The sequence below is a fragment of the Muscardinus avellanarius genome (genome assembly GCF_963383645.1).
Source record: "Muscardinus avellanarius genome assembly, chromosome: 14".
NCBI classification, from domain to species: Eukaryota; Metazoa; Chordata; class Mammalia; order Rodentia; family Gliridae; genus Muscardinus; species Muscardinus avellanarius.
This window is the reverse complement of record NC_137800.1, coordinates 8,918,143-8,942,896: the sequence shown is the minus strand read 5'-3', so window position 1 is coordinate 8,942,896 and position 24,754 is coordinate 8,918,143. Positions and strand designations below refer to the sequence as shown.

Below are 24,754 nucleotides of genomic sequence, written 5' to 3'. Positions count from 1 at the left end.
AGACTAACCATTGGCCAAAGCCCATGGGTCAGTATATAATCACACATCTGGCCACTTCTTTCCATGAGAAATGAAAACCAGGTACCACGCCCAAAGATCTGTCCAGTGGGAGGATGTCTCTTCAGCACCATAGTTCATGGATGCCCCCGCAAGAGGCTACAGAGATGCACCTGTCTGCTTTTGGGTGTTGCCTGCATATCAGGCAGAACCATGTGTAAAACAGGTCCAACTACTCTCTTTCTCTCCAGCTGATCACAGAGGACTCTCCAGGAAGCCGTAAGTGCAGACTGAGAGAGGGAGGCTGTTGTAACAGGAATGGAGACTGTGGGCGTTTGGGCTACTTCTTCAGAGTCCGCTTGGGCCCAATCACAGCTTCCATTCGATGATGGAATATTGCTGCGCGTACTCGGTTTATAGCAGGTCAGGTCACAGGGTGACTTGGTTGCCCATGGTCACGTGTTCAGTGTCCAGTAGCAGGCCAAGAGCTGTTATCTGAAGAGAGCAGTGGGAGGGTGTTCTCCAAAATCCTCAGGTACTGTGTTACTGTTCACCTACAGGGGCCTGACAAATACTTCAAGCAGTGGCAGCATCCCTACCTGCCACTGACATCTTAAGAACCACTGGATCTGCTGGACCACACGGCCCAAATGGCAAAGCAGCCTGCATGCAGTCTGGCCCTATTGCTGAGCCTTTTTCTGTGTGGTGATGCACCCTAACATAGCATCTTTCCAGGCCCTTAGGAAGATGGGCTGGAGTAACATACTCAAATAAGAAATATACCTCCAAAAGCCAGAGGCTCAGTAGGCGTCAAATTTCTTGTTTTGGTTGTAGGAGGGGCCAGATGCAATAACTCATCTTTTACATAGAAGAGACATCTTGGCATGTCCACACCACTAGCCCTCTAGAAATTTCACTGAGCAGTAAGGTCTCTGAATTTCCATAGGATTTATTTCCTACCCTCTGACATGCAAAAGTCTTACCAATAAGTCCAGAGTAGTTGCTACTTCTTGCTTACTAGGCCCAATCAGCATAATCCTGAGGTCAACTCTCGTTCACCTTCCACCAAATCTCAACAAGGATTAGCTTCTTCTTCCCCTGGGGCAATGCTACGTCCAATCGCCCTTAGATTCAGCATTGAAAAGACTGCTAAACCAGATTCTCTTACACCGGGAGTTTGGATGACTATTTAAATCCATCCCCTGAAAGTGTATGTCTTTGTGGGAAGAATGCTAAACCTGAAAATGTAGTAGATCTTGGCTCTAGAGAATAGGATAAGTGGCCACTGTGACCCAGTGGTCTCAGAAGCTCGCCATCTTGTCCCGTCATCCAGAGAGCTCCAAGAGGAAGGAAGGTGGGTGGATCGGAACCAATGCTTCACTCCACAGAGCTCAACCAACCAACTGCAGGTTGGTCTCTCATCTGCAGGTTCTCTTCGGCCATTTAGTCTCAAGCCTGTGTCGATTTCACTTTATATTCTTGGTCATTTCAATTACCACTAGGGCTAAGCTTTTCCTTTAATCCAGATTGGTGGGCATAGAGGGAAGAGACCCTGTTTACTCATTGTTTTATTTTTTTCAAACCAGGAACTGAGCATCTTCATGGAAACTCAGATCTTCCCATAGGACTGTTGGGTGCAAGGTTCCTGTGATGGGCATTAGTCCATAGTCCTAATGGCTCATCTGCCAGTTTTGTGATTTGTGGTGAATTCAGCCTCAGAACCAAGGAAACCTAATGCTTCCCTGATGACAAAGCCCACTCACAGTGTTTCAGGGCAGCCTCATAAGAACCCCTGTGTAGTGTCCCCCCTTATCCACCCATTTATTTTACATGGTTTCAGTGGTTCACAGTCAACCACAGTCCAAGAACATTAAATGAAAAATTCCATATTTTGAGAGAGAGGAACCCCAGTCGTATAATTTTTACTACGGTGCATCTGTAATAATTCTATTTTATTAGTTATTGGTGTGAATCTCTCCCTGTGCCTAATTTGTAAACTAAACTTTATTATTGGTATGTATATAGAGGAGGAAACATAATACGTATGAAACTTGGTGTTCTCCATGGTTGCAGGATCTTGGGATCTATCCTCTGCAGGAAAGGAGGGATTGCTGTAGAGAAGGAAGCCAGGTTGGTGCTCTACTTTACAGAAAGGTAGCTGAGACCAGGTGCTTAAGGAGTGAAGTCACCAGGAGCCTTCACCATAGTTCTTAGATGCACATGTCCACTGCCCATTTAGCAAAAGGGATGCTGAGGGTGAGCCTGCAGATACCCCAAGGGCATTTCTGCTCAGGACCTGCTTAGATGCAGGGTGTAGGACAGAGAGAGGAGAAGGAGACCACACCAAGAGTGTGAACAGAACAGTCTTAGAGATTTACATTGGTATCTGTCCTGACCAAGGTAGCGTTCTCATCCGAGGGCCTCACCCTAGTTTGAGAGCAAAATTAGCCATCTGTTTGAGCTCCATGTGACCCTCAAGCGTGCCTCTTGGCCAGCCTTCCTCACAGGCATTAAATCACCACATGTAAAATCTCTCACATCTGAAAGAAAATCTCAGGGCACGGTGCACATCCCATGCCACACGGTCACTTATTCCTTCATTCACAGACAGGTGCTGAGGCCCTGACCCTGGGGCTAGCAATGGGGTCTCCCTGTGTGCAGAGCCCAGCTGGAGTCTCAAATACAAGGAGAAGGTTGACAGTGGCCATGGGCGACGAGGAGGATGCTGGATGGAGGGCACTGGCTTCTGATTTGCTCGGGGTCTCCAGGCAGAATCGTTTCATCTCTCTTGGGCCTCTGCTCTTTGACATCTGTACATAAAGGACTAAGATGCCTGAGGCCTAGTTCAGCTCCATTTAGTCAACAGAAAGCCCGTAGTGCCCTCCTGGCGTTCCTGCCTCCTACTCTGTAGGAAAATTTCTGTGTCTATGCTAGACAATGTCTAGGCTAGGCATATCCTTTGGCAATTGGAGACCAAAACCATCAACACTCATTAGCTGAGCTCTTGCCTTGTTCCCTGAGAGCTCTCCTGGGCACCCCAGCCTCAGAGCTGCAGCCTCTCGTTTGACTTCTGGGCCTCTCTGCCCAGACCAATTACTAACCCACAGATCCTCTCGAGGGAGGGAAAGCGGAGGATGTGGGGCTGGCTTCAAGGAGCCCTTCTCCTGCGATCTCGCCCTTGCTGTTTGTCCAGAGCCATCAGAAAGATGTCTTGGCTTCTCCCTAACCTTGCTCTCAGTGGGTGGTTTCGTCCATCATAAACTAGTCTGTCCCTGGCAGAAGTACAGGGCCATCGGCGTTTTGTCAGTGGCTGTCAGGTGACCAGAGCCAGGACTAAGACTCCCGGCCTGGCCAGTATTCTCACGGAACAGCAGGAGCCGGAGCCCAGCCACTCACTGCACGGACACCAGCGCCAGCCCAGGAGCTGTGTCCAGACCAGGGCGCCCTCCACTGGCCCAGTCCACAGGGCTCACCACTTCCATTTCTAGGTTCTTCTTCCCCTGGATGCTGGCTGGTTGTCTCTGATGGTGAGAGGCACGTGGGCCCAGTCCACCCCACCCATGGGTGGGCAGTGTTGTGTCCAGAGCAACTGGATCCTCCCGGCCACTCCTGCCCTCTCCTTCCCACCCTGAGTGCAGACCGCAGAGCTGACCACCCCACTTATCTCAGACATGCAGTCACTGTGGCTAGAGCCTAAGGGGCCCGAGAGCCTAATTACAGCCTGTGGCTTCCTGAGTAATTACGGGCCTCCCCAGGACTCCAGGGCACTCTGGTCCCTTCTCCCAACTCGCTGGAGCTTCTTCTTTGGCCTGAGAACTCTCCCCTCTGCTCAGGCATCCCCTGCCCTCACCCCGGACCTGGGCCTCCAGCCATTGCAGGTTGTTGACTTTATCCCCAGACAGACCTGGTCCCCCTGGCTGGCCATTCTCCTCCTGGACAGCCCAAAGGACAGGCAGATGCCCTACCTACCCAAGGAAGGAGAGTCCCCTTCCCACTCCCTAGGAACTCCACACTCTTCAGATAAAGGGACTGAGGCCCCCTGCTCCTCCAGGCTGGACCCAGGCAGATGGCCTGGCACTGGGAGGCTGGGAGAGGCCCCGGAGCCCCTGCCAGGTGTGAGGAGGGCGTCTCAGACCCTTTCAAGCCTGGGGGGCTCCTTCTGCACCATTCTGCAAAACAAAGCCCAACAACCTAAGGCCCGGGTCACCGCAGACACTCAGTTGGCAGCTCTTGTGACTGCCAGTTGCTCTTGTGGCCCCTCCCTGCCCTGAGGGTGTCAGGGCAGTTGGCAGGTGGGCCGGGACTGATTACTGCCCAGCCAGCTAGACACGTCTTACTGTGCAGATTCCCCCTGCCGGCCAGGGGCATGGGGGTTGAGGGGGCTTCTGTCTGCAGCACCAGCACCTGTCAGGAGCCACACCGCTGCCCGGCAGAGGCGGACAGGCCCCGATGGCGCCCCTCCACTTGACTGCTCAGCCGCGGCCTGGGTGCGAACCATGCCTGGCTTCCCAGAGACGAGCTAGGGCGGCAGCTGTGACGGGGGTGGATGTGGAGAGGAGAGTGATCGCCTCACAGCCCTACCTCTGCTAAGGCTGAGGGCAGTGAAGTGGCCGGTGTGACCGAGGACCATAAGGTCCAGCAGGAGCACTTGGTACTCAGTCCCTCCCATCCAGGAAAAGACACCGCGGGACGCCCCAGGAAAGAGGAGTCAGCACGGCAGTGGTGGTGAGGGGGGCGAGGGAGCCTTTTCTCTGTCCTTTCTCTTCGCTGATGGTCTGCAGACCCTTAGACACCCTCACAGCCAGACACTGTGCCCCTCGAGGCAGGGAGGAGAGGCCGCCCATCAAAGATGGTGGCATCAGAAGGGTCCCAGCAGCAGAGAGTGAAGAGTGTCCGCTGGCCAGGGTCAGGGCCAAGCACCCTTGTGGAGATGAGGCGTCTCAGCTGAGATGGGGATCTTAGCCGCTTCTGCCTACAGCTCAAGAGCAGAGAGGGGAGCTGGGTGTGCATGACTGCGATCCCAGTACTGGGGAGGCTGAGATGGGAGGATCCCAAATTCAAGACCCTGTTTCAAAACAAAATAATCAAAAGGGCTGGAGATGCAGCTCAGAGGTAGAATGCACCTGGGCACGATCTTCAGTACCAAAATCTAAAAGCAAATGTAGAGAGGGGAGAGCCAGGGAACTGGGGGAGCTCTGTTCCCAGAGCGCAGAGGATGAGCCCAAACTCCCAGGAAGGGACAGGGGCAGGGGCAGGGGGCAAGTGCCCACCAGCCAGGGAGGAGGAAGGCAGCTGGAGGGGCATGGAGCTTCAGGGGCTCGTGGAAACTGTTGAGCGCAACCCTCAAGGGTATTCAGTGCATACGTCGCCAGGTGTACTCAGTGCCACCGGCTGGGCATCTTGGTAGCGCTAAGCACATTCTCAGTTAGTTGAGGTCTGAGTTCTGGACCCGGGAGGGACTTGTTTCTCCTCTCGGGCCTCTCTGCCTCGGGCTGGCTGTTCTTCCAGAACTCAGCGGACTCAGGTGCCGGGGGCAGGGCGGCCATGAAGACAGACACTGTGGCTTTGTCAGTTTCCAGCAAGGCCTGGCAGGCTGGGGGAGGCGGCCCTGGCGCGGGCAGCTGTTCCCGCACTGCCAGGGGCTCGTGGGCCACCAAAGGGCAGGTCCTGCCTCCTGGCTTCTCCAAGGCCAGGCCGCTGCCATCACCCCCAGCTGCCCCGGGCCCCGCCGGCGGAATCTCAGCCTCTGTGGCTGGCACACCATGTGAGCCAAGGCAGCATTACCTCCCCTAGGTGGACTATGGCAGGCAACAGACTGGAGGGTTTTCATTGGCTCTGGTGGGGCTAACTGCCGGGGTCTGGTTCCAGGCGTAGGTCATAAGCAAGGACTGGACCGTATTTATTGAGCTCCAAGAAGACCCGAGAGGGAATTGCAGAGGGTATACTGCAGGGCACATCGGCTGGGTGAACGGACCCTGATGCCACAGGCCCGGATGCTGGCAGACAGCACCCTCCTCCCGAGAGGCGTACCTGGGTCCTGCTCGGCTCAGGAAGCCACGGGGATACCACTTCATGGCTCTGCACGTTAGTCACCAGCTCTGTAAAACAAAGGAGTTGGATCAGAATCCACCAGGCTGGGAAGATTTAGGGGTCCATTGCACAGAGCTACAAACATGAGCAGGGCTCTTGGGGAAGCCTTGGGATTCACAGCTCCCGTGCATTGCACCCACCAACAAAGGCAGGGCTGCTCTTCCCCACAGAGACCCTCCCCGTGAGGCCGGACGGGTCTCTCTGCACCCCTGGGGCTTTCCGAGGTGCCCAGGCAGAGCGACAGCCAGTGTGTTCTCAGGGTTGGAACAGCTCTGAGAAGGGGTGACTCTCAGATCTAGCAGCTGGTAAGTAAGCTCACCTAATGGGCTCCATCAGGAAGGCCATGTCTCCATCCCAGCATCTTCCCAGGCCCCTTGGCCAGAGCCAGGCCTGTCACAGAGGCCTGCAGCCGCTTGATGGACGGATGCTTCATCCTCCTTGAGCAAACAGCTTTCTGACTGTGTGCCGGCTCTGCACCCGTCCTGGGGCTGGGAAGTAAACCATGGCCGTTGCAGTCTTTTTTTCCCCTGCAGTACTGAGGTTGGAACTCAGGGGCATTGTACCTCGGGGCTACACCCCCAGCCCTATTTTTTGTGTGTGTGGTGTACTGGGGTTCCTGGAAACCCTTCTACCTCGGGGCTATACTCCCAGACCTATTTTTTATAGTTTTATTTGGAAACAGGGTCTCTGAAGCCAGCGCGCTGGCTTCGAACCTGCACGATCCTTCTGTCTCTGCCTCCCAAGCGCCGGGATTACAAGCGTGCGCCACCATGCCCAGCTCTATTCTTCATTTTGAAACAGGGTCTCACTGAGTTGCAAAGGGCCTCACTAAGTAGCTGAGGCTGTCCGCAAACCGCGATCCTCTTGTCTCAGCCTCCCGAATGCTGGGATGACAAGTGTGCGCCACCTCACCCGGCTTATATTTTACTATTATGTTGAAAATGCGTCTCACTAAGTTGACGACAGTCTCACTAAGTAGCTGAGGCTGGCCTCGAACCTGCGATCCTTTTGTCTCAGCCTCCCCAGTACAGGGATTGCAAGCGTGCGCCACCACGCCCGGCTCATCTGTGACCATTATCCCCACTTCATCAATGGCAGGGCCATCAGCCTGCCTGGGCTGCCTGGAGGTCCCAGGGCTGCCTGGGACCTCACTGTCGCCGTGCACTCTCGGTTTGTGGGAGCCCCACATGACTGACCTGCCTCTTCTTCTCTCCTATCCTAGGTGCCCCTGGCCCCCCAGGACCAAGAGGACTCAAAGGAGATGCAGGGGTAAAAGGACCTGTTGGCAGCAGAGGACCCAAAGGAGACCCTGGTGGCTTGGGCCCTCCAGGGCCCCAGGGTCCTCAGGGGCAGGCTGGAGAGCCCGGACCCGCAGGAGAAAGGGGGCCGGCTGGCCCGCGAGGCTTCCCCGGCCTCAAAGGCTCAAAGGGCAGCTTTGGCTCCGTAGGGCAGAGGGGACAGCCAGGCCCCAAGGGGGATGTGGGGCCTCCAGGACCAGAGGGGCCTCCAGGGTCTCCAGGGCCCTTAGGGCCTGAGGGAAAACCAGGGATTGCAGGGAAGACGGGGTCACCAGGCCAGCGGGGCGCCATGGGGCCGAAGGGTGAACCGGGAATCCAGGGGCCCCCTGGCCTGCCTGGGCCCCCAGGCCCCCCAGGAAGCCTGAGCAGCTACTGAGGAGGGTCCCAGGGCCAGACGTTGCCACACAGAAGCGGAGGGGCCCAGAGCAGCTCAAGAGCCAGCTGGCCTCCCGGGGGCCTGTGGCCGTTTGATTCCAATGTGTGGGTTTTTCCCCCGGAGCTGGCGTCCCAAAGTGACTACCATAGGAAAGTAGCCCCTCTACATACGCACACACATTTCCTTGCTGGCCAGAGGGGCCGACTGGGTTTCCCTGGCTGGGCAGGAGAGAGGGCAGAGCCCCCCCCCCCCATCCTGTGACTGAACCTGCCAGGGAGCTGGCTACCTTGGGAAGAAGGACTTGAACCTGTCTCTAGATGGTGATATGTTCCCATCTTTCCGTGTCTTTACCAGCAGATTCCTGGGGCTCCCTCTGGCTAAAAGGCCCCAGGGAAGCCTTTGTGGGGCATTCTAGTTAAGATTCCAGGGACCAGGTGACTTTGCAAGAGCAAGCCCCTCCCCGTGGCATGGGGACAGAGTTGCGGGGAGCTGTCCCTTGCTGTAGCCACAGCGCAGTGGGACTCTGCCCTGAAGGCCATGCTCAGGCCTGTTTGGTAACCCTCGACAAGTTCAATGGTTTTTGTTGGTATTTTCATGTGTCCAGAAAACTCTCTGCTTCAATCTTGCCTCCACGGCTCAGGAGCAGTCCAAGGGGATACACGCAGCAGAATCTCTCGTCTGCATGGGTGACTCTGCAGCCCAGGAGCACCCTGCCTCAGTGCCACCCAGCACCCTGGGAGGCGGCCGAGCTGGAGATGGGAGGCAGAGGCGGGCTCCATGGTCCTCTCAGCAAAGCTGCTCCGGGCTCCACCCAAGGCTGATGAGTGCTGTCCTTGCGGGGCAGTCCGTGGTGGCCAGGGACCATTTGCAGGAGGGCCCAGCCCTGATAACGGGGCAGCTCTTGCCTCCTGCACCTGGCCATCCGATTGCCTATAGCATCATGCTCACCTCGCCCCCGGCATCTCAGAATGGCTGGGGATGTCTCCGCACAAGGAGCAAGCTAGACTAGGCGTGGGAAGGGCCTGGACACCCACAGGAGACCTTGACGGCACCTCCTACACTCGGCCGCTTCCTGCACAGGCGGCCAGAGGGAGGGCTGGGAAGAAGGTCCCTGTTGGCTAAACTCCCCTAAGCTACACCCCGCCCCCTGACGTTCAAGCAGATCCAGACGCCTCAGGTGAAGCATGGAGCTGTCTGCCCCAGCACTGCCTCGGGCCCCTGTCCTCCTCCTGTTCAAAGCCTTCATGTTGACACAGATGTGCAACTGGTTTGCACCACCTGCCCTCCCCTGCTGCCATGTAATTCTCCCGTCTCCGTATGATGACACCACGCAGCCTGGTATAACTGACCCAGTAAAGAGATGTTTCCAGAAGGAAGGGGTCGTCTAGTCCTTTCTGCTCAAACTGGCTTCTGGTTCACTTTGACCCTTGAAGGGCATCAGTGCCCAGGGTCATGCTGTGGAACTTGGGTCTAAACAGGGAGTTCCCAGGGTTTGGCAGTGGAACCAGGAACTCAGAGCTCCCAAGAGAATGACCCCCCAAGGCAGGGACCGAGCAAAGCCCGGTGAGCTTCGTGAATCCTACAACTGCCCCCGAGTTCTGTGGTTAAAGAAATAGAACAGGCCTGGACACTTGAGGGGTGCCTCTCCCCCTCCTCTTCCCTCTCCCCCTCCTCCCCCTCAAAGACAAGGAGATAGAAGCCAGACATGTTGGCACAGGCCTGGAATCTCAGTACTTGGGAGACTGAGACAGGAAGATCGCAGGTTCGTGGCTAGCTTCAGCAACTTAGTGAAATCCTCGGCAACTTAGTGAGACCCCGTTAAAGAATTTAAAAATAAAAAGGGCTGTGTGGTAGGTCAGCAGTAGAGTGCCCCTGGGTTGAAAGTCCAGTGCCAAAAAAAAAAAAAAAAAAAAAAAAAAAAGCAGGTGAATAGGAGGGGAAAGGAGGAAGAGAGCAGGTCAGACCTGTCCGCAGGAGCAGAAATCAGCCAGTCCCTGCTCAGGGAAGACTTGTAGGATATAGTAATCAAATTTGCTGGTAAAACATGGTTTAGCACAAGCCTGGGGCACTTTTTAAAAAAATTTTTGTTTGTTTGTTTGTACGTGAGCACTTAGTACAAGAAGTAAACAACGAGATGGAAAAGTGGGAGGGGGCTGTGTGGGGCCCCAACATATGGGCTCCTGCCTCCTCAACCATCTGTGTGACATGAGGTCCCTCCACCCACCAGCACCAGAGATGTAGGGGTCCTGGGGGTGCAGGGGCCAACAGAACACCCATCTCAGGGGAGCAGAGCACGTGGTAAGTGCTAGCTGTCTGCCTAGAGCCATGGACAGAACAGGCCGGGGCTGGGATAGAGGAGTCCCCAGGGTCAAGTCTCCTCGAGAGGCTGAGCAGGTCCAGGAAGGTGACATCCAGACAATGGCACCAGAACAAGCAGGACACGTGCCAGAGGACTCAACCCACCACACCCTGGGCCCTGAGCAAATCTCCAGGGAACTCAAACTGCTGGTTGTCTAAGGTGGGTGCACAGCTGGGCAACCCTGTGGGAGCAGCGAAAGTTGAAGTGCGTGGGCCGGCCAGGGTAGCTGGATTTGGGGTCAAGTCCAAGGGATGAATTTGGGGCCAGAATGAGAGACAGGGCCACCTGGATACGGACAATAGCTCTGAGAACATAAGCGCAAAGAAGAGAAAAATTCACGAACTCCGACAACCGCCACAAACCAGTCCCTGGTCTTACAGTTTGGGGAATTCACTTAAGGGCATAGGATGGAGGAAGATACTACTGAGCCCACCCACCCGGTTACCGGGGCCCTGAAGTGCATTCGGGAAAATAAGGGAGGGGTGTTTGTGGGAAGGGCGCGGGCAGGTGGGCTCCGGGCTGCCATGGTTTTAGGTGAGATGCATCGGCCTCCAACACTCTTGCTGTGGAAAACTGGCCGGCCTCTCGCCTCCCTGGCCCTTGGCAGCCACTGATCCCCGCTCTGCACCTTTCTCTGTTCCCTCGCCCAGCATCTTCTGTTAGCACAAAACCCAACTGAACAGGACTTGCACTCTCCACCGCTGGTGGACGTGGCCCTACGGCTCCTACTCCCCAGTTCCTAGGTGAGAAAGCCATTGAATTGCACCAGGTGGTCCTGATGTAATGAGGGATGGAGGGAGGGACGAGGAACATAAGATCAAGTGAGGACATGGAAGCAAGAGTGTCGATGGCGGAGAAAAACCCCGTGGGTGCTGTAGAAAGGTCAAAGCAGCTTAGTAGTACTAATGACAGCAGAGAACTGTTTTGAACACTTCACATATCGTAACTTTTGTGTGTGTGTGTGGTACTGGAGATGGAACCCAGGGTCATTCTCCCTCCAAGCTACACTCCCAGCCCTATTTGTTATTCTTTATTTTGAAACAGGGTCTCACTGAGTTGCAAAGGCCTCACTAAGTAGCTGAGGCTGTCCTTGAACCGCGATCCTCCTGTCTCAGCCTCCCGAGTGCTGGGATGACGAGCGTGCCCACCACGTCCTGTTTGGTGACTCATTTTGTCTTCTCTACATGGACGACCTCGCTGCTGTTGCTACCCCCTACTTTACAGGTGGGGAAAGTGAGTTTCCGAGAAATTCCTTGACTTCCCAAAGCCACAGAGATCATGAGATTTTAGGCATGTCTGTGCTGAAAGGCAGCCTGGGGTGAGTCCCTTCAGTCTCCAGCCTCAGGGTTGCAGAGAGAGGATGCTCTGGCCAGTTGGTTGCCCAGGGTCTTAGGCTGCTCGGGCTGCCACAATAAGACACCACAGATGGTGTGGCACAAACAACAGAAATGGATTTTCTCACGGTTCTAAAGGCCAGCAAGGCTAGCATCAAGGTTCCAAAGGCCAGCAAGGCTAGCTCCTCCTGGTTTGCAGAGCACCACCTCCTCACCGTGTCCTCTGCTTATAAGGCCACAGTCCTGTAAGATTAGAACCTTACTCAATTTTATTTTGTTCTGTTTTCACTTGGTATTTGGGAATGACATTCATAGGCATTCTACCTCTGAACTATGCCCCCTGCCCTGTTTTATTTTTTATTTTGAAGCAAGGCCTAGCTAAATTCCTGAGGCTGGCTTTGAACTTGTGATCCTCCTGTGTCAGCCTCCCAAGTACTGAGATTACAGGTGTGTACCTACACGCCCAGCATGACTTTGCTTATTCTTAATTATCTCCTAAAGACACAAGTGTCCAGTGCAGTCACACTAGGAGTTCCAGCTTCAGCAGAGGAATCTTTCAGGACAGACTTCGGTGTGCAGAAGCAGGATGGTCAGCGCTCCATAAACATCAGCTGCTGTCCTGAGGGTGCCTGTCCTATGGAAGCGGAGCCTCTTCTTGAGTCTCAGAGGGCACCACTATTCTCCTCTGCAGATGAGTGGCCAGAACACGAGCCCCTGCACAGCCCTGTTCCCAAATGACCCCCTGCCCAGTGAGAGCCAGGGGAGACATGGTGAGCCACCGACCTCAACACCTTTACTCTTCAGGAGAAAAACTCAAGCTGGAGAGAGGCTGAAGTGTTTGCCACACATCTGGGGCTAGAACCCGTGACCACTGAATGGCTCCTGCTGCACACGCCCCGGAAGTGACCCCACCCCATCCCTCTCTGTCCCGTATCATCTCGTAGCTGGTAGTACTGGCCCCTCAGAGTGTCTGGACATTTTTTATGTACTGCTGAAACTCCAAAGAGCTGGCCATGGGGCAGTCAGGACCATAAAGCCTGAAGCAAATTCTATGAATCAATAAGCTCCAGAGCTGGGCGAGGTGGTGCACGCTTGTCATCCCAGCATTCCGGAGGCTGAGACCAAAGGATTGAGGTTCGCAGACAGCCTCAGCTACTTAGTGAGGCCCTCTGCAACTCAGTGAGACCCGGTTTCAAAATAAAGAATAAAACAAATTGGGGTGTAGCTCCGAGGTCAAATGCTTCTGGGTTCCACCCCCAGACCTGCAAAAAAAAAAAAAAAAAAAAAAAGCTTCAGAATGTTCTGAGATGGGAGGAATTGTGTGGGCTCCAGGATAGAGGCCCCTCAGCGGACACAGAACCAGGACAGGTGTTGCTTCTGGCATGCTGGGCCCTTTATCCTCATAGACCACAGGCTCAGCACGAGCCCCCAGACCTTCAGCGGCTTCATCAGAAAGCAGAGGGAGTGGGCCGGTCCTGACTCCCCTGGGCCTGGCCCACACACTCCTCGTCCCGCAGTTCTAACCTGGCACTCTTCCTCCTCCTCGGTTGTTTTATTGGTACTCGCCAGAGTCCAGGCAATAAAGCCTGGACCCAAAATAAGAGGTGACAGTCACTGTAATTTCAGTCACGGCACGAGAAGCACAAGCTTTGCCTTTGGGGCAGTTTGAATCTCTACTAGATTTGTGAAGCTCTGAGGTCACTCCTGGGCCCCTATGAAAATCAAAAGGCTTCTTGGAAGCCAGAGGCCTGGGCCTCTAAAACCCCAGCATCCTCACTGCCTCTCCCGCAGGGCTGGGACAACCTCTCTCCCTTCCTCCCGCTTTCTCACTCCTCTCCCCAGAACCAGGGCTGAGCTGGCAACTTCTGCTGCCCCGGGCCCTGGGTACACCTGTCAAAATAGAACCACGGGTGAGGAGAGCTGGGAGCTGAAAACATGGTCTGACCGCACCAAGCTTTCCAGCAGGGCAGGGCTGGGCTGGCAGAGCCAGCGATTCCCGAAAGCCTGGCCCCACCCACCTGTGGCTGGGTGCCTTCCTGGGACGGCCTGACCCACAGAAGTGCAGGCGTTTGTTTTCTTGCCTTTAGCTGGTCAGTCCTTTGTTTCTTTTTGAATAGTGCTGAGTGCAAGGCTCTGCTTGGATGTGGCAGAAGATGTACTAAGGCTGGTGCACAGAGCAGGGGCCACCGTGGGCACAACCACCCAGCCCATAGCACTGCGGGCTGAGATCATACATCTCCACCTGGCACCCCCTCACTTGCAACCCCAGGGATGCGTGGCCTGGGTGGAATGTGACCTTTACCCAAGTTCCCAGGGAGGTCTGATGCCTCATAAATTTGAGAACCACAGATGCAGGAGATAAAGAAAGGAACTTATTATTGTTTTTTTTTTAATTTGTGTATATTATTATTTAATCACAAGCAAAGTGCATTTGCCTGCTACGGGTCAGAAAATGAAGGCTCATAGAGAAGTTTTCCTTGAATTTGGGTTTTTCACAGCCTTAGATAGCTATTTAAATACTTTGTTAGCCGGGTTAATCTTAAATACTTTGTTAGCGTGGTGGCACACGCTTGTAATCCCTGAGCTTGGGAGGCTGAGACAGGAGGATCGCACAGGTTCGAAGCCAGCTTCAGCTACTTAGTGAGGCTCTCAGCAACTTATTGAGACCCTGTTTCCAAATAAAATAGAAAATAGGTCTGGGAGCATAGCCTGGAGGTAGAAAGCCCCTGGTTTCCACCCCTCGTACCATCAAAAAATAATAATAGTAATAAAAAATAAAAAATAAATAAATCTTTTGTTATGTCATAAAAGGTTTTTTTTGGAAGAGCTGCTAATTTTACTTCATGAAACAGAATTATAAAAATATGACTCCTTTTTTTTTTGCAACTGGGGATGGAACCCAGGAGCATTCTACCTCTGAGCAACACCCCCAGCTCTATTTTTTATTCTTTATTTTGAAACAGGGTCTCACTGAGTTGCAAAGGGCCTCACTAAATAGTTGAGGCTGTCTGCGAACCGTGATCCTCCTGTCTCTGCCTCCCAAATGCTGGGATTACAAGCGTACACCATCACACTCCTTTTTTTTTTTTTTTAAGAAGAAAAAAAAAAACTCTCCCTCCAGGACATGTAACACAGCATCACCGTGTACAAGACAGGGCTCAGAAGGAACCTGGGGCAGATGTGCTTTCCTTATAGTGGCTGTAAAGATGTTATATTTATTATGTATCAGATATTGTATTGAATAATAAAACTATGGAATTAAGTTTAAAAAAAAAAAAAAAAACCAAGGCTCCAAAAAGGCAAGTGGTTTGTTCAGGGCCACATAGATATGAAGTAGGTCTCAAGCCAGGATTTAGGAGCTGGACTGCATTGCCTCTGGCAGAAGGGCGGAACTGGAAATTCAACGAGTCCTGCCTTTGCAAATGGGAAAGCTGAAATCCACAGAAGGGGCCATGCTCAAGGCCTTGTTAGAGCAAGCTCGTGACAAGGCTGTCACAAGGCCCCGAAGAAAGGCCCATCATTTCCCTGGTCCCAGCTGCCTTGTTGCTGAACAGCGAGAGCAGGGCAGGAGCTAGCAATGGCGCGTGCCTCGCCGTGAAAGCCGGTGGCCTCTCCAAGGAAGCCAGGTGCCCACCCTCGGCCAGGCCACTGCCGTCCCCAAGCTCAGGCTCTCCCAGATGTGAGTCCAACTGCATCCTGGGGGCAAGGAACACATGAAATGCTAGAACTTCTTATCATATTCCCTCTGTTCTGTTTCCGTTAGGTAGCTAGTTAACATTAGCAGATAGGGTAGACTGGGTGGACTTGAAGCAGAGATATCGGAAGGCTAACCTCCCTGCAGAGGCACATTCAGACCCTTCCCCGGGGGAAAGGGGGCAGAGACAACGTAGATTCACTAAAGTGCATGAGATTCTGTTTCAAAACAAAAAATAAAATAGGACTGTGGACTGCAGTGGTAGAACACCCCTGGGTTTAATACCCACAGACACACACATAAAAGAATTTAATTTAAAAAAAATGTTTGTGTGTGTGGTACTGAGGGTGGAACCCAGGGGCTTTTCTACCTCTGGGCTATACTCCCAGACCTATTTTTATGCTTTATTTGGAAACAAGGTTTCACTAAGTTGCTGAGAGCCTCACTCAGTAGCTCAGGCTGGCTTTGAACCTGTGCGATACTGTCTCGGCCTCCCAAGTGCTGGGATTACAAGCGTGCGCCACCATGCCCAGCTTCACAAAAGAATTTAGAAATGAACAGATTTTGTGTATTAGGAAGATGGCTAAAATATGTTTGGTTTTTTGCCAGGTGTGGTGGCGCACGCTTGTAATCCCCGCGCTTGGGAGGCGGAGACAGGAGGATCGCACAGGTTCAAAGCCAGCATTGCTGGCTTAAGAGACCCTGTTTCCAAATTTAAAAAAATATATAAAATAGGTCTGGGAGTGTAGCCCTAAGGTAGAAGGGCTTCCAGGAACCCCAGTACCACCAAAAATAAAAATAAATATGTTTGGTTTTTGTTTTTCACTGATGGGTATTGTAATAAAAATATTTAAGCACCACACTACCCCAGACCAGCTCTGTTGGTTCTGATCTTCCCGTCATCAGACACAGGGGTGATAAGTTGGTTCCTGCACTCGTGTGACTTTGCGTCACATGACCTCTGCACAGGCAAGGGGGGGGCTGAAACCCCCGCGAGAATTGGGCGTTCTTGCAAGATGCATACCTTGAAAAGGAGAGCCCGCCTCCTCTAGCTTCGGACAGGCGCGCCGGCCCCACGGTGCCTCGCCCTGATCCCCGGGAGAGTCGTGCCATTAAAACTTTACATGCCACGTGTACTGGACTTCTCTCGTGTTTTTTTCACACTCACATATTTTTTATTTTACTCGCATTATTTTTTATTTTACCTAATAAGGGGAAGGTAGTAGAATCTATACATGGTGATTTTATCTAGACTTGGAAATTGATGGTCCTTCTCCTGCACAATCCCCAGGTCCTCTGAATCCCCCAGAAAAGCCCGGCCCCAAATTTACACTTGGATAATCATCCATCAGCGTCCTTATTTCAGTTTCATGAGGTTCCTTCTTCCAGACATAGAAACATCTCAAACCTTCATAGGCAGCGTGAGGATACCACTGATTTTGTTTACTCATCCAGCAAAGAGTTTAGTGAGCTGTGACTGTATCAGGAAAGGTGAGCTCCAGACCTTCCCTAGGTCCTTCCCTAGGTCCTGCCCGGGCTTCTCTCCGAGCTGCCCCACAGAGAAGCAGAATTCACACAGGAGCGGTACCCATGGGTGCTCTCTGCCAGGCTCTACCTTTGCTCACCCAGAAGGCTTCTCCACAGCCTGGGAAGTTCAGAGCTGCCCTTCAAGATCCAAATGAAATGTTCCATCTCCATGGGAACCGCCAGAGCCCAGCCTGGGGAACTGCCCCTCCTCTGCATTCACGGGGTACTTTGTCATCTGGTCATTGGGCAGCTTTGATGTATCAGCCTGGAGCAACCTCAGGCGTTCTTTAGGAAAAGCTATCAACTTTACTAGATACGTAAGCCAGGCCTGCAAGGGGAAGGCGCCTTAGGAACATTTGCCGTATGGTTTGGACTTAGAATGTCCTCCTATCCCTCACGAAAACAAGGTAGCCATGTTGGAGGTGGGGCTTGATTGCCAAGAAGGGGTCCCTGGGGATGTGGCCTCAGGGGTTATATATAGTTTCTCTATATAATCTACTCTCTCTCTCTTTTGCTTTCGGCCTTCATGATGTGAGAGCAGAGCCTTGCTCTCTCCTTTGCTTCCCGCCGCCATGCCCTGAGCTCCACAAACCCACCCTGACGTGGATTGAAATTCTGATATCTCCGAAGCTATGAGCAAATAAATTTTCCTTCCATTTGTGCTGTCAGTTGCTTTGGATGATAGCAGTGAGAATGTTGTCTAAAACATTTGTATGATCCATTTAGATTGACAAAAATGCTCCCAAAACATTGGGACCAAGGTGAAGACTGTTCTTAGAAAAGAGACAAACATTAAGGAAAACCAACATGACCAAAGTTGTTTCTCTACAAAGATAAATGAAGTTGATAAAGTCCCAGTTAAACAACCAAAGGGAAAAAAGAAAAGGAAAAAAGATATAAATTAATAGTATTAGTATTAAAAAAAGGACAACACTATGAATCCTATAGACAGTGAAGGATAATAAAGGGATATTTTGAACAAGGTTATATCACGAAATGCAACAGCCTAGATGAGATGGACAAATTCTTAGCAGGGTGCATGTGTGTGTGTGTGTGCGTATGTGTGTGTGTGTGTGTGTGTGTGTGTGTGTGTGTGTGTTGTGTTACTAGAGATTGAACCAAGGGGCATTCTAACACTAATACCTCCCAGCCCTTTTTTATTTTTTATTTTGAAACAGGGTGATGCCAAGTTATGCTCTTTGGCTTCAAACCTGCAATCCTCTGTCTCAGCCTCCCAAGTACTGGATAACACATATGTACCATAGCATCCACCTGGACAAATTCTTGAAAGACAAAAATCTCAGAAACGAATACAATAAACAACAGTCCATAGGCCTATACATATTCTAGAAATTGAATTAGTACTCTTCAGCAGGGTAGCAAGACTCTCAGCAACTTAGAGAGACCCTGTTTCAAAATAAAAAATAAAAGAGGCTGGGGGTATATCTTGGATGTAGAACATCTGTGGGTCCAATCCCTAGTACCACCCAAAAAAAGGGACAAGAATACATAGAAATATATAATGCTCATAAATTGGTAGATACAATATTGTTAAAACGTACATTTTCCAGCATATTTTTTCTCATAGAAATTGAGAACCTGTTGATAAGATATATATGTTGGTCCAAAAAGTAGTCTTGAAGAAAGAACCAATCTGGAGAACTTGTCTTGCGTGATTTCGATGGCTACTATAAATATACTGAAACAAAGCCAGGCATGTCTGTAATCTCAGGCCTGAAGAGCTAAGACAGAGAGATCACAGATTCGAGATTGGCCTCAGCAACTTGGCAAGCCCATCAAGCAACTCAGCAAGACCCTGTTTCAAAATACAAAGTGTTGGGGGCTATAGCTTGGAGATAGAATACCCCTGAATTCAATTCCTAGTACAAAAAAATAAATAAATAATAGACAAGATAGTTTGGTATTTTAACAAGACTTAGCAACTGCTTTTGCTACAAACACTGGCTCTTAACTTGGGTCCACAAATGTAAAAACTTTGGCGTTTCTGCCTCCATTCTGCATCTGTCTCTTTTGCTTCGAGTCACCCTGGATTCCAGGAACAGCAAGTCTGATAGATAAACATCTTGCGATGAATTGAAACTACCCCTAGCAATAGCAACTGTCTTATCATCTCTGACAAGTCCCTGCCTGACCATCCTGAGATAATGATCAACCATGCCACGGTTTGACCAAGTCTACTTGACCATGCATATTTCTGGTCCTCCGGCTACATGATCTTGAAGCTCACATCAACACCCCAAAGGCCCAGCTGCTGGTGTCTTCTGTCTTCTCAGTCATGGTCATGCGAGTAAAGTTTCTTTCCTGCTTTTCACCATTGTTTTCCACTTTGTTTTTTTGGGATGAGTGCCTGGATATGATTTGTTGGGATCTCCAGAATCGAGCCTCTGGCTTAGGACTCCAGTGATTGTATTGGCATAATGACAGATATACAGAAAACTGAAAGAGAATAGAGACCAAAATAAATGAATAGAGACCAAAATAAACTTATTATTAAATTGTCAACTGAATGTTTATAAAGGCAATGAAAGAAATCAATGGGGAAAAAAAAGATCCTTCAGAAATGATGCAAAAGTAATTAAATATCTCTGTGGGGAAAATATATCTTGACCTCTCTCTCATGCTCTACAACAAATTAATTTGAGATAGATTGGACCTTACATAAAGAGTAAGTCTAGAAAACTTCTCTAAGAAAACACTATCGTGACCTGGAGGTGGCAAAGATCTTTTCAGCTCAAATAAGAAAAGCATTAACCACAAAAGAAAACTAAACTAGATTTTGCCAAAATTAAAATCTATCGGGGCTAGTGGTATAGTTCTGTGTAGAGCACTTGCCTAGCATGTGTCAAACCCAGGTTTAATTCCCAGAACTGTAAAAAACATTTTTAAAATTAAAATCTATTCACTAAGAGACCTAGTCAAGTAAATAAATAAGACACATTGCACATTGGGAGACAACATTTGACAACCTATAAGTAAAATCTATAAATATCTCTTATAACTTGATAATTCACAAATATTGGTAAAACTACTTAAACCAACATTTCACAAAATAACATAATAGCATGTGGAAAGACAGCTGATATCCTAGTGATCAGAACATCACAAATTAAAAGCACTATACCCATACTGAAATGGCTAAAATCAAGAGCATTTGTCAAGCCAGGCACGGTGGCACACACCTGTAACCCTAGTACTTGGGAGGCTGAGGCAGAAGGATCACAGTTCAAGGTCAGTCTTAACAACTTAGTGAGACCCTGTTTCAAAATAAAAAGGGTGGGGGGTATAGCTCAGAGGTAGACTTCTGGTTTCAAATCCCCAATGGGAGAAAAGAAAAGAAAAGAAAAGAAATGAATTAATTAATTAATTAATTAATTAATGAAAACACCACAGCAACTGACTATTGGCATGGATATGAAGAACTGAAACTCCCACCCACTGCTGATGTGGTTGTAAAATTATATAATCACTTTGAAAAAAGTTTGGTAGTTTCTTTAAAAATTAAACATATACCTCCCAAATGTTCCAGACATTCCAATCCTAGGAACTTCTCCAAGAGAAATAAAAACATGTATTGAAAAATACTTGTGAAATATATTCATAGAAGGCTTACCCATAATAACCCAAACTAAAAACAAGCCAAATGTCTGTCACTGGGTGGATGGATCAATAAGTCGTGTTATATCCATACAATTAAATGACAATATGGATGAATTTCAAAAAAATTAGGCTGTCGGAAAGAAGCCATATAAAAACAGTACATCATACGTGATTTCATTTACATGAAATTCGAGACAGGCAAAGTTGGTCTAGAGTGGTAGATTTAAAATTAGTGGTTACCTGAGGCAGAAATGCAGTGTAATGAACTATAAAGGCTCATGAGGTAATAGAAATGTTCTAGATCCTGATTTTGGGTGGTGGTTAGATAGGATGTTATACATTTGTCAAGACTCACCAAACTATACGCCTAAAATGTGTACATTTTATTGCAAAGTAAATCATACCCTATAACATAGATTAAAAAAAAAACAACTAGGGATACCATATTTTATTCATCAGAGTAATTCAAGCCCCAAATACTTAAAATGTCAAATATTAGGTTGGATTTTCCTGGTGGGAGTGTAAATTGGAAGAACCTCTTTGGGAAACTGTTTGGCTTCTTATAAAGGTAAACACTCACCTACCATATGACTCAGCATTTCCATCCCTGCCCAAGAGAAATAAAAAACATTGCCCACAAAGACTTGTACAAAAACATTCACAGCGGCAAATCGTAACTGCCCAAACCTGGAAACAGCCCATCTATCCATCGACAAGAGAAGGGGCAAATAAGTTGTGATATTTACCTGCAGTGGAACACCATGAAAAGAGAGAGGAGGGAGAAGAGGTGGAAGGAGGAGGAGGAGGAGGAGGAGGAGGAGGAGGAGGAGGAGGAGGAGGAGGAGGAGGAGGAGGAGGAGGAGGACGACGACGACGACGACGACGGGGAGGACGGGGAGGAGGGGGAGGGAAAAGGGGCAAGAGGAAAATCAACAACAATAAAAAGAAGCAATAACAGAAAAAACACTATAATGAAGAAAAAACTAAACACAAAAGAGTACATATGATTCCATTTATATTAAATTTTGGAAAAGGCCAAGCTATTCTATGACACTGAAATCCAAATAGCCATTGCCTCAGGGTGCACAGGGAAAGGGCAAGCACTGATTGAAAAGCCTGAGAAGCTGATGCTCTCCTAGAGGTAGCTGTATGTTGATAGCTGTATGACTTGCACAGGTGCATGCATTTGGTGAAGCTTATCAAAGTAGACATGATTTGTGCATGTCCCTGAATGTAAACTAAAGCTCATTTAAAAGCCATAAAAATAAAAATTTGTTTTCAAAAGCTCCTGAGTTGGGAAAAATTATAATTTAAATTAATTAAAAACATAGAAAATACTTGCTAACTTTTTTTTCTTTTTTTTTTTTTTTTTTTGCAGGTCTGGGGATGGAACCCAGAGGTATTTAACCTCCGAGCTACACCCCTGCCCAATTTTTTATTCTTTATTTTGAAACAGGGTCTCATTGAGTTGCGAAGGGCCTCACTAAGCAGCTGAGGCTGTCCCCGAACCGCGATCCTCCTGTCTCAGCCTCCCAAATGCTGGGATGACAAGCGTGTGCCACCACGCCCGGCTCTTGGTAACTATTTTTTAATGAAGAGACTACATCTGTGAAGTTTAGGAGTTGTGGCTTAGGCGAGACTCCAAGAGAAAAAATAATGGCCTTAAATAAATTAGACAAAGTAGAAAGGCTCAAGTTAATGAGCTACGTGTGCAACATAATGTGCAGAACACACCAGAACATACTTGAAGTAGAAAGAAGAGCTGAGAAAGGGTAGAGGTTAGTGAAATGGGAAGAAGAAAGTCTGGACTAGAGAGAATCAACAAAGTCAAAAGTTGGCTGCTTTGAAAGACTAAGAAAACTAGTAAGCTCTGGGCAGTGTTGATCAAGAAAGTACAAGGAGGCAAAAATAGAGAATGTTAGCATAGGAAAGGTGACATTAAAAAGAAATATTATGAAAAGCTGATGCCAATGGCTTTGAAAACTTAGATGGAACAAATAAATTCATAGGAAAATCTAACACACCAAATTAACTCAAGAAGTTGAAAAAACCTGAAGAGCCTGAAACCATGAAAGAAATTGAATGGGTGGCTTAAAGTATTCCACAAGAAAAACATCAGGCCCATGCAGAAAGACTTATAAGGCAAATTCTACCAAAACACTCAAAGAAGACCCAGCTCCAATCCAACACAAACTCTTCCAGGGAACGGAAAAAGTCAGGAGCATCCCCAGCTTGCTCTACCAGGATAGAAAACCCAGGTACCCAAACCAGGAAAAACACAGATAAATAGACTGAGAGGAAACTTAGCAAATTAAGCATTTATTCACAGTTTTAAAAAGTCTTATTAAACTAAGAATGAAAGGGAATGTGGAAAACTCATATATAGGCTCTACCCCCCAAATCCCACAGCAAACATCTTTGCTAAAGGTGAGAATTTAAAGTCTTTCTTTTAATAGAATTAGACCTTGTGAGCCCAATAAGAGGATATCATAGAAAAAATAGAAAAATAGAAAATTGACCTGAGGGTTATCAACACACACACACACACACACACACACACACACACACACACACACACACTGATCCAAAATGCAATCAAGTGTCTAGATCTGTTTTCCAGTTTATAGGCAACACATCCAAAGACAGAAATATATTAAACAACATCTTCATAATATGGAAGTGTTGACCAGTCAAATTCAGAATGATCCAGTTCCTTCAACAAATAAATGGCATATGAAGGGGGAAAAGAATAGAGAGAAGCCCATAAAGTAAAAGAAATCTAATTTTCAAATAAAAAAATTATGAAAGGACTTAGACACATCAACAAATGCCACGTGTGAATGTATTTGGATATTTATCCGAACGATAGTTTTAGCAGACTATATTAAGAAGTTAACTGTGGTGATGTATTGTGATTATGCTATTTTATGTCTCCATTTGTTAAAGACACACACCTGAAATATTTAGGGCTAAATATTTATGTGAGGTCTGGGTTTTGCCTTAAAACACTCCATGGAGGAAGATAGATGCAATTGGCAAAACATTAATCATTGCAAAACTGGGTGACCGGTGCCTGAAGGATCATTACTTAGTCTACTTATCTTTGTGTCTGTTTAAAGTCTTCCATAATAAAATCTCCAAAGACAAAATAAAATATGATGATGTTGATAGTAACAGCAACAAATGTTATTTTGAAAGGAAACCAGGAGCGCGTAAGGATTCTCTCTTTAGTCACCATTATGGCGCCTTCCAGGGGAGCCAGACTGCTAGTTAATCTGTCTCCAGCCACAGCTCATACCTGTCCATTTCTTCCCAGAATTTCTTTCCTCTTTATTACTGAAAACCCAGCTCAAACATTACCTATTGCCGACAGCTATTACATTGATTTACCAAGCACCCGCCCCCTCTTCTACAGGTAACAACACCTCTATTTTCCTGTGGATAAATACCTCTAATTACATCATATGGTTGAAACTGAGCTGATCTCACCACCCACATCCCCCTAGAGGTGGGCAAATGACTCAGGTCTGTTCAGCGATGATAGCACTGTGACGGAAGGAAAGGGCGCATTGCCCAGACTGGACCAAAGAGTGTCAGCTCCTGGACTGACAGTGCTGTGAGTGTTGGCAAAGAGACGATCCCCCCTCCCCCTGGGTTGCTAGTTCAGAAGGCGTTCTTGTGGCCATTTGCCTTAAATATGAAAGAAGATCCTGTCCAAGAAAGCAACTGCTGTAAGGAAGCAGACACACAGAGCTTGGTGCCAGTATTAGAGTTGTGGAACATGGCCGCACTCCCCTCCCATCCAGCCTCCCCGTCACCCTTCCAGTGTATTAATTAGTTAAGGACTTTTTGCTAGAGAGAAAAGGTTGTAGGAGGAGACAGAATAAGAGAGAGAGAAAGAATGAGAAAGGCAGAGCAGGTTAGAGGAAAGGGAAAAGAGGGTGATGGTGATGATCGAATGAGAAAAAGAAGAAAAGACAGAGAGACAGAGAGAGAAAGGAAGTCTGACAGACAGAAGGAGGAGTAAGGGTGGAAAGCATTCTCTTTAGGATCAAGGGCAGGACAGCAGGGGTACCTGCTGTCACCTGCGTATTCAACACAGAACTGGAGGTCCCATAAATTTCAATAAAGATAAAAAATAAATGGTGAAGATACAAAGGTGCTGACTGGTGTATGAGATATTTTTACCTCTTATTTTTTCCAACGCTGTGTTAATTCAGCCAACATCCTTTATTTTTACCATTTGCCTTTAAGTGGGATCTGAGCCCACCAGGGCTTTATGAGATTATGTACCACGAGTAAGGTGGCCTCCTCCTTTGTCTCACAGCCTATCACCTGCACAATAACTCCAAAGAGATCTTTCTTGACCCCCTACTCCCCACTAGAACTGTGTACTACTAGTGTAACTGAATTTTTCCTTTGCTGCCCCAAAAGATGCAGGGTTTTTTTTCTTATTCGGTT

At 48.9% G+C, this 24,754-nt stretch overlaps 1 protein-coding gene across 1 annotated transcript in view; it reads left to right on the top strand.

Moving 5' to 3' along the window:
• SCARA3 (scavenger receptor class A member 3) overlaps nucleotides 1-7,761 on the top strand; it is a gene marked incomplete at both ends in the record, with an annotated part of 34,148 nt that extends 26,387 nt beyond the window's left edge. The window contains one exon of the mRNA XM_080710200.1: nucleotides 7,310-7,761. Within this exon, the coding sequence (XP_080566326.1) occupies nucleotides 7,310-7,761 (452 nt within the window). The remainder of the gene's footprint in view (nucleotides 1-7,309) is intronic.
• Nucleotides 7,762-24,754: the final 16,993 nt, after the last annotated feature.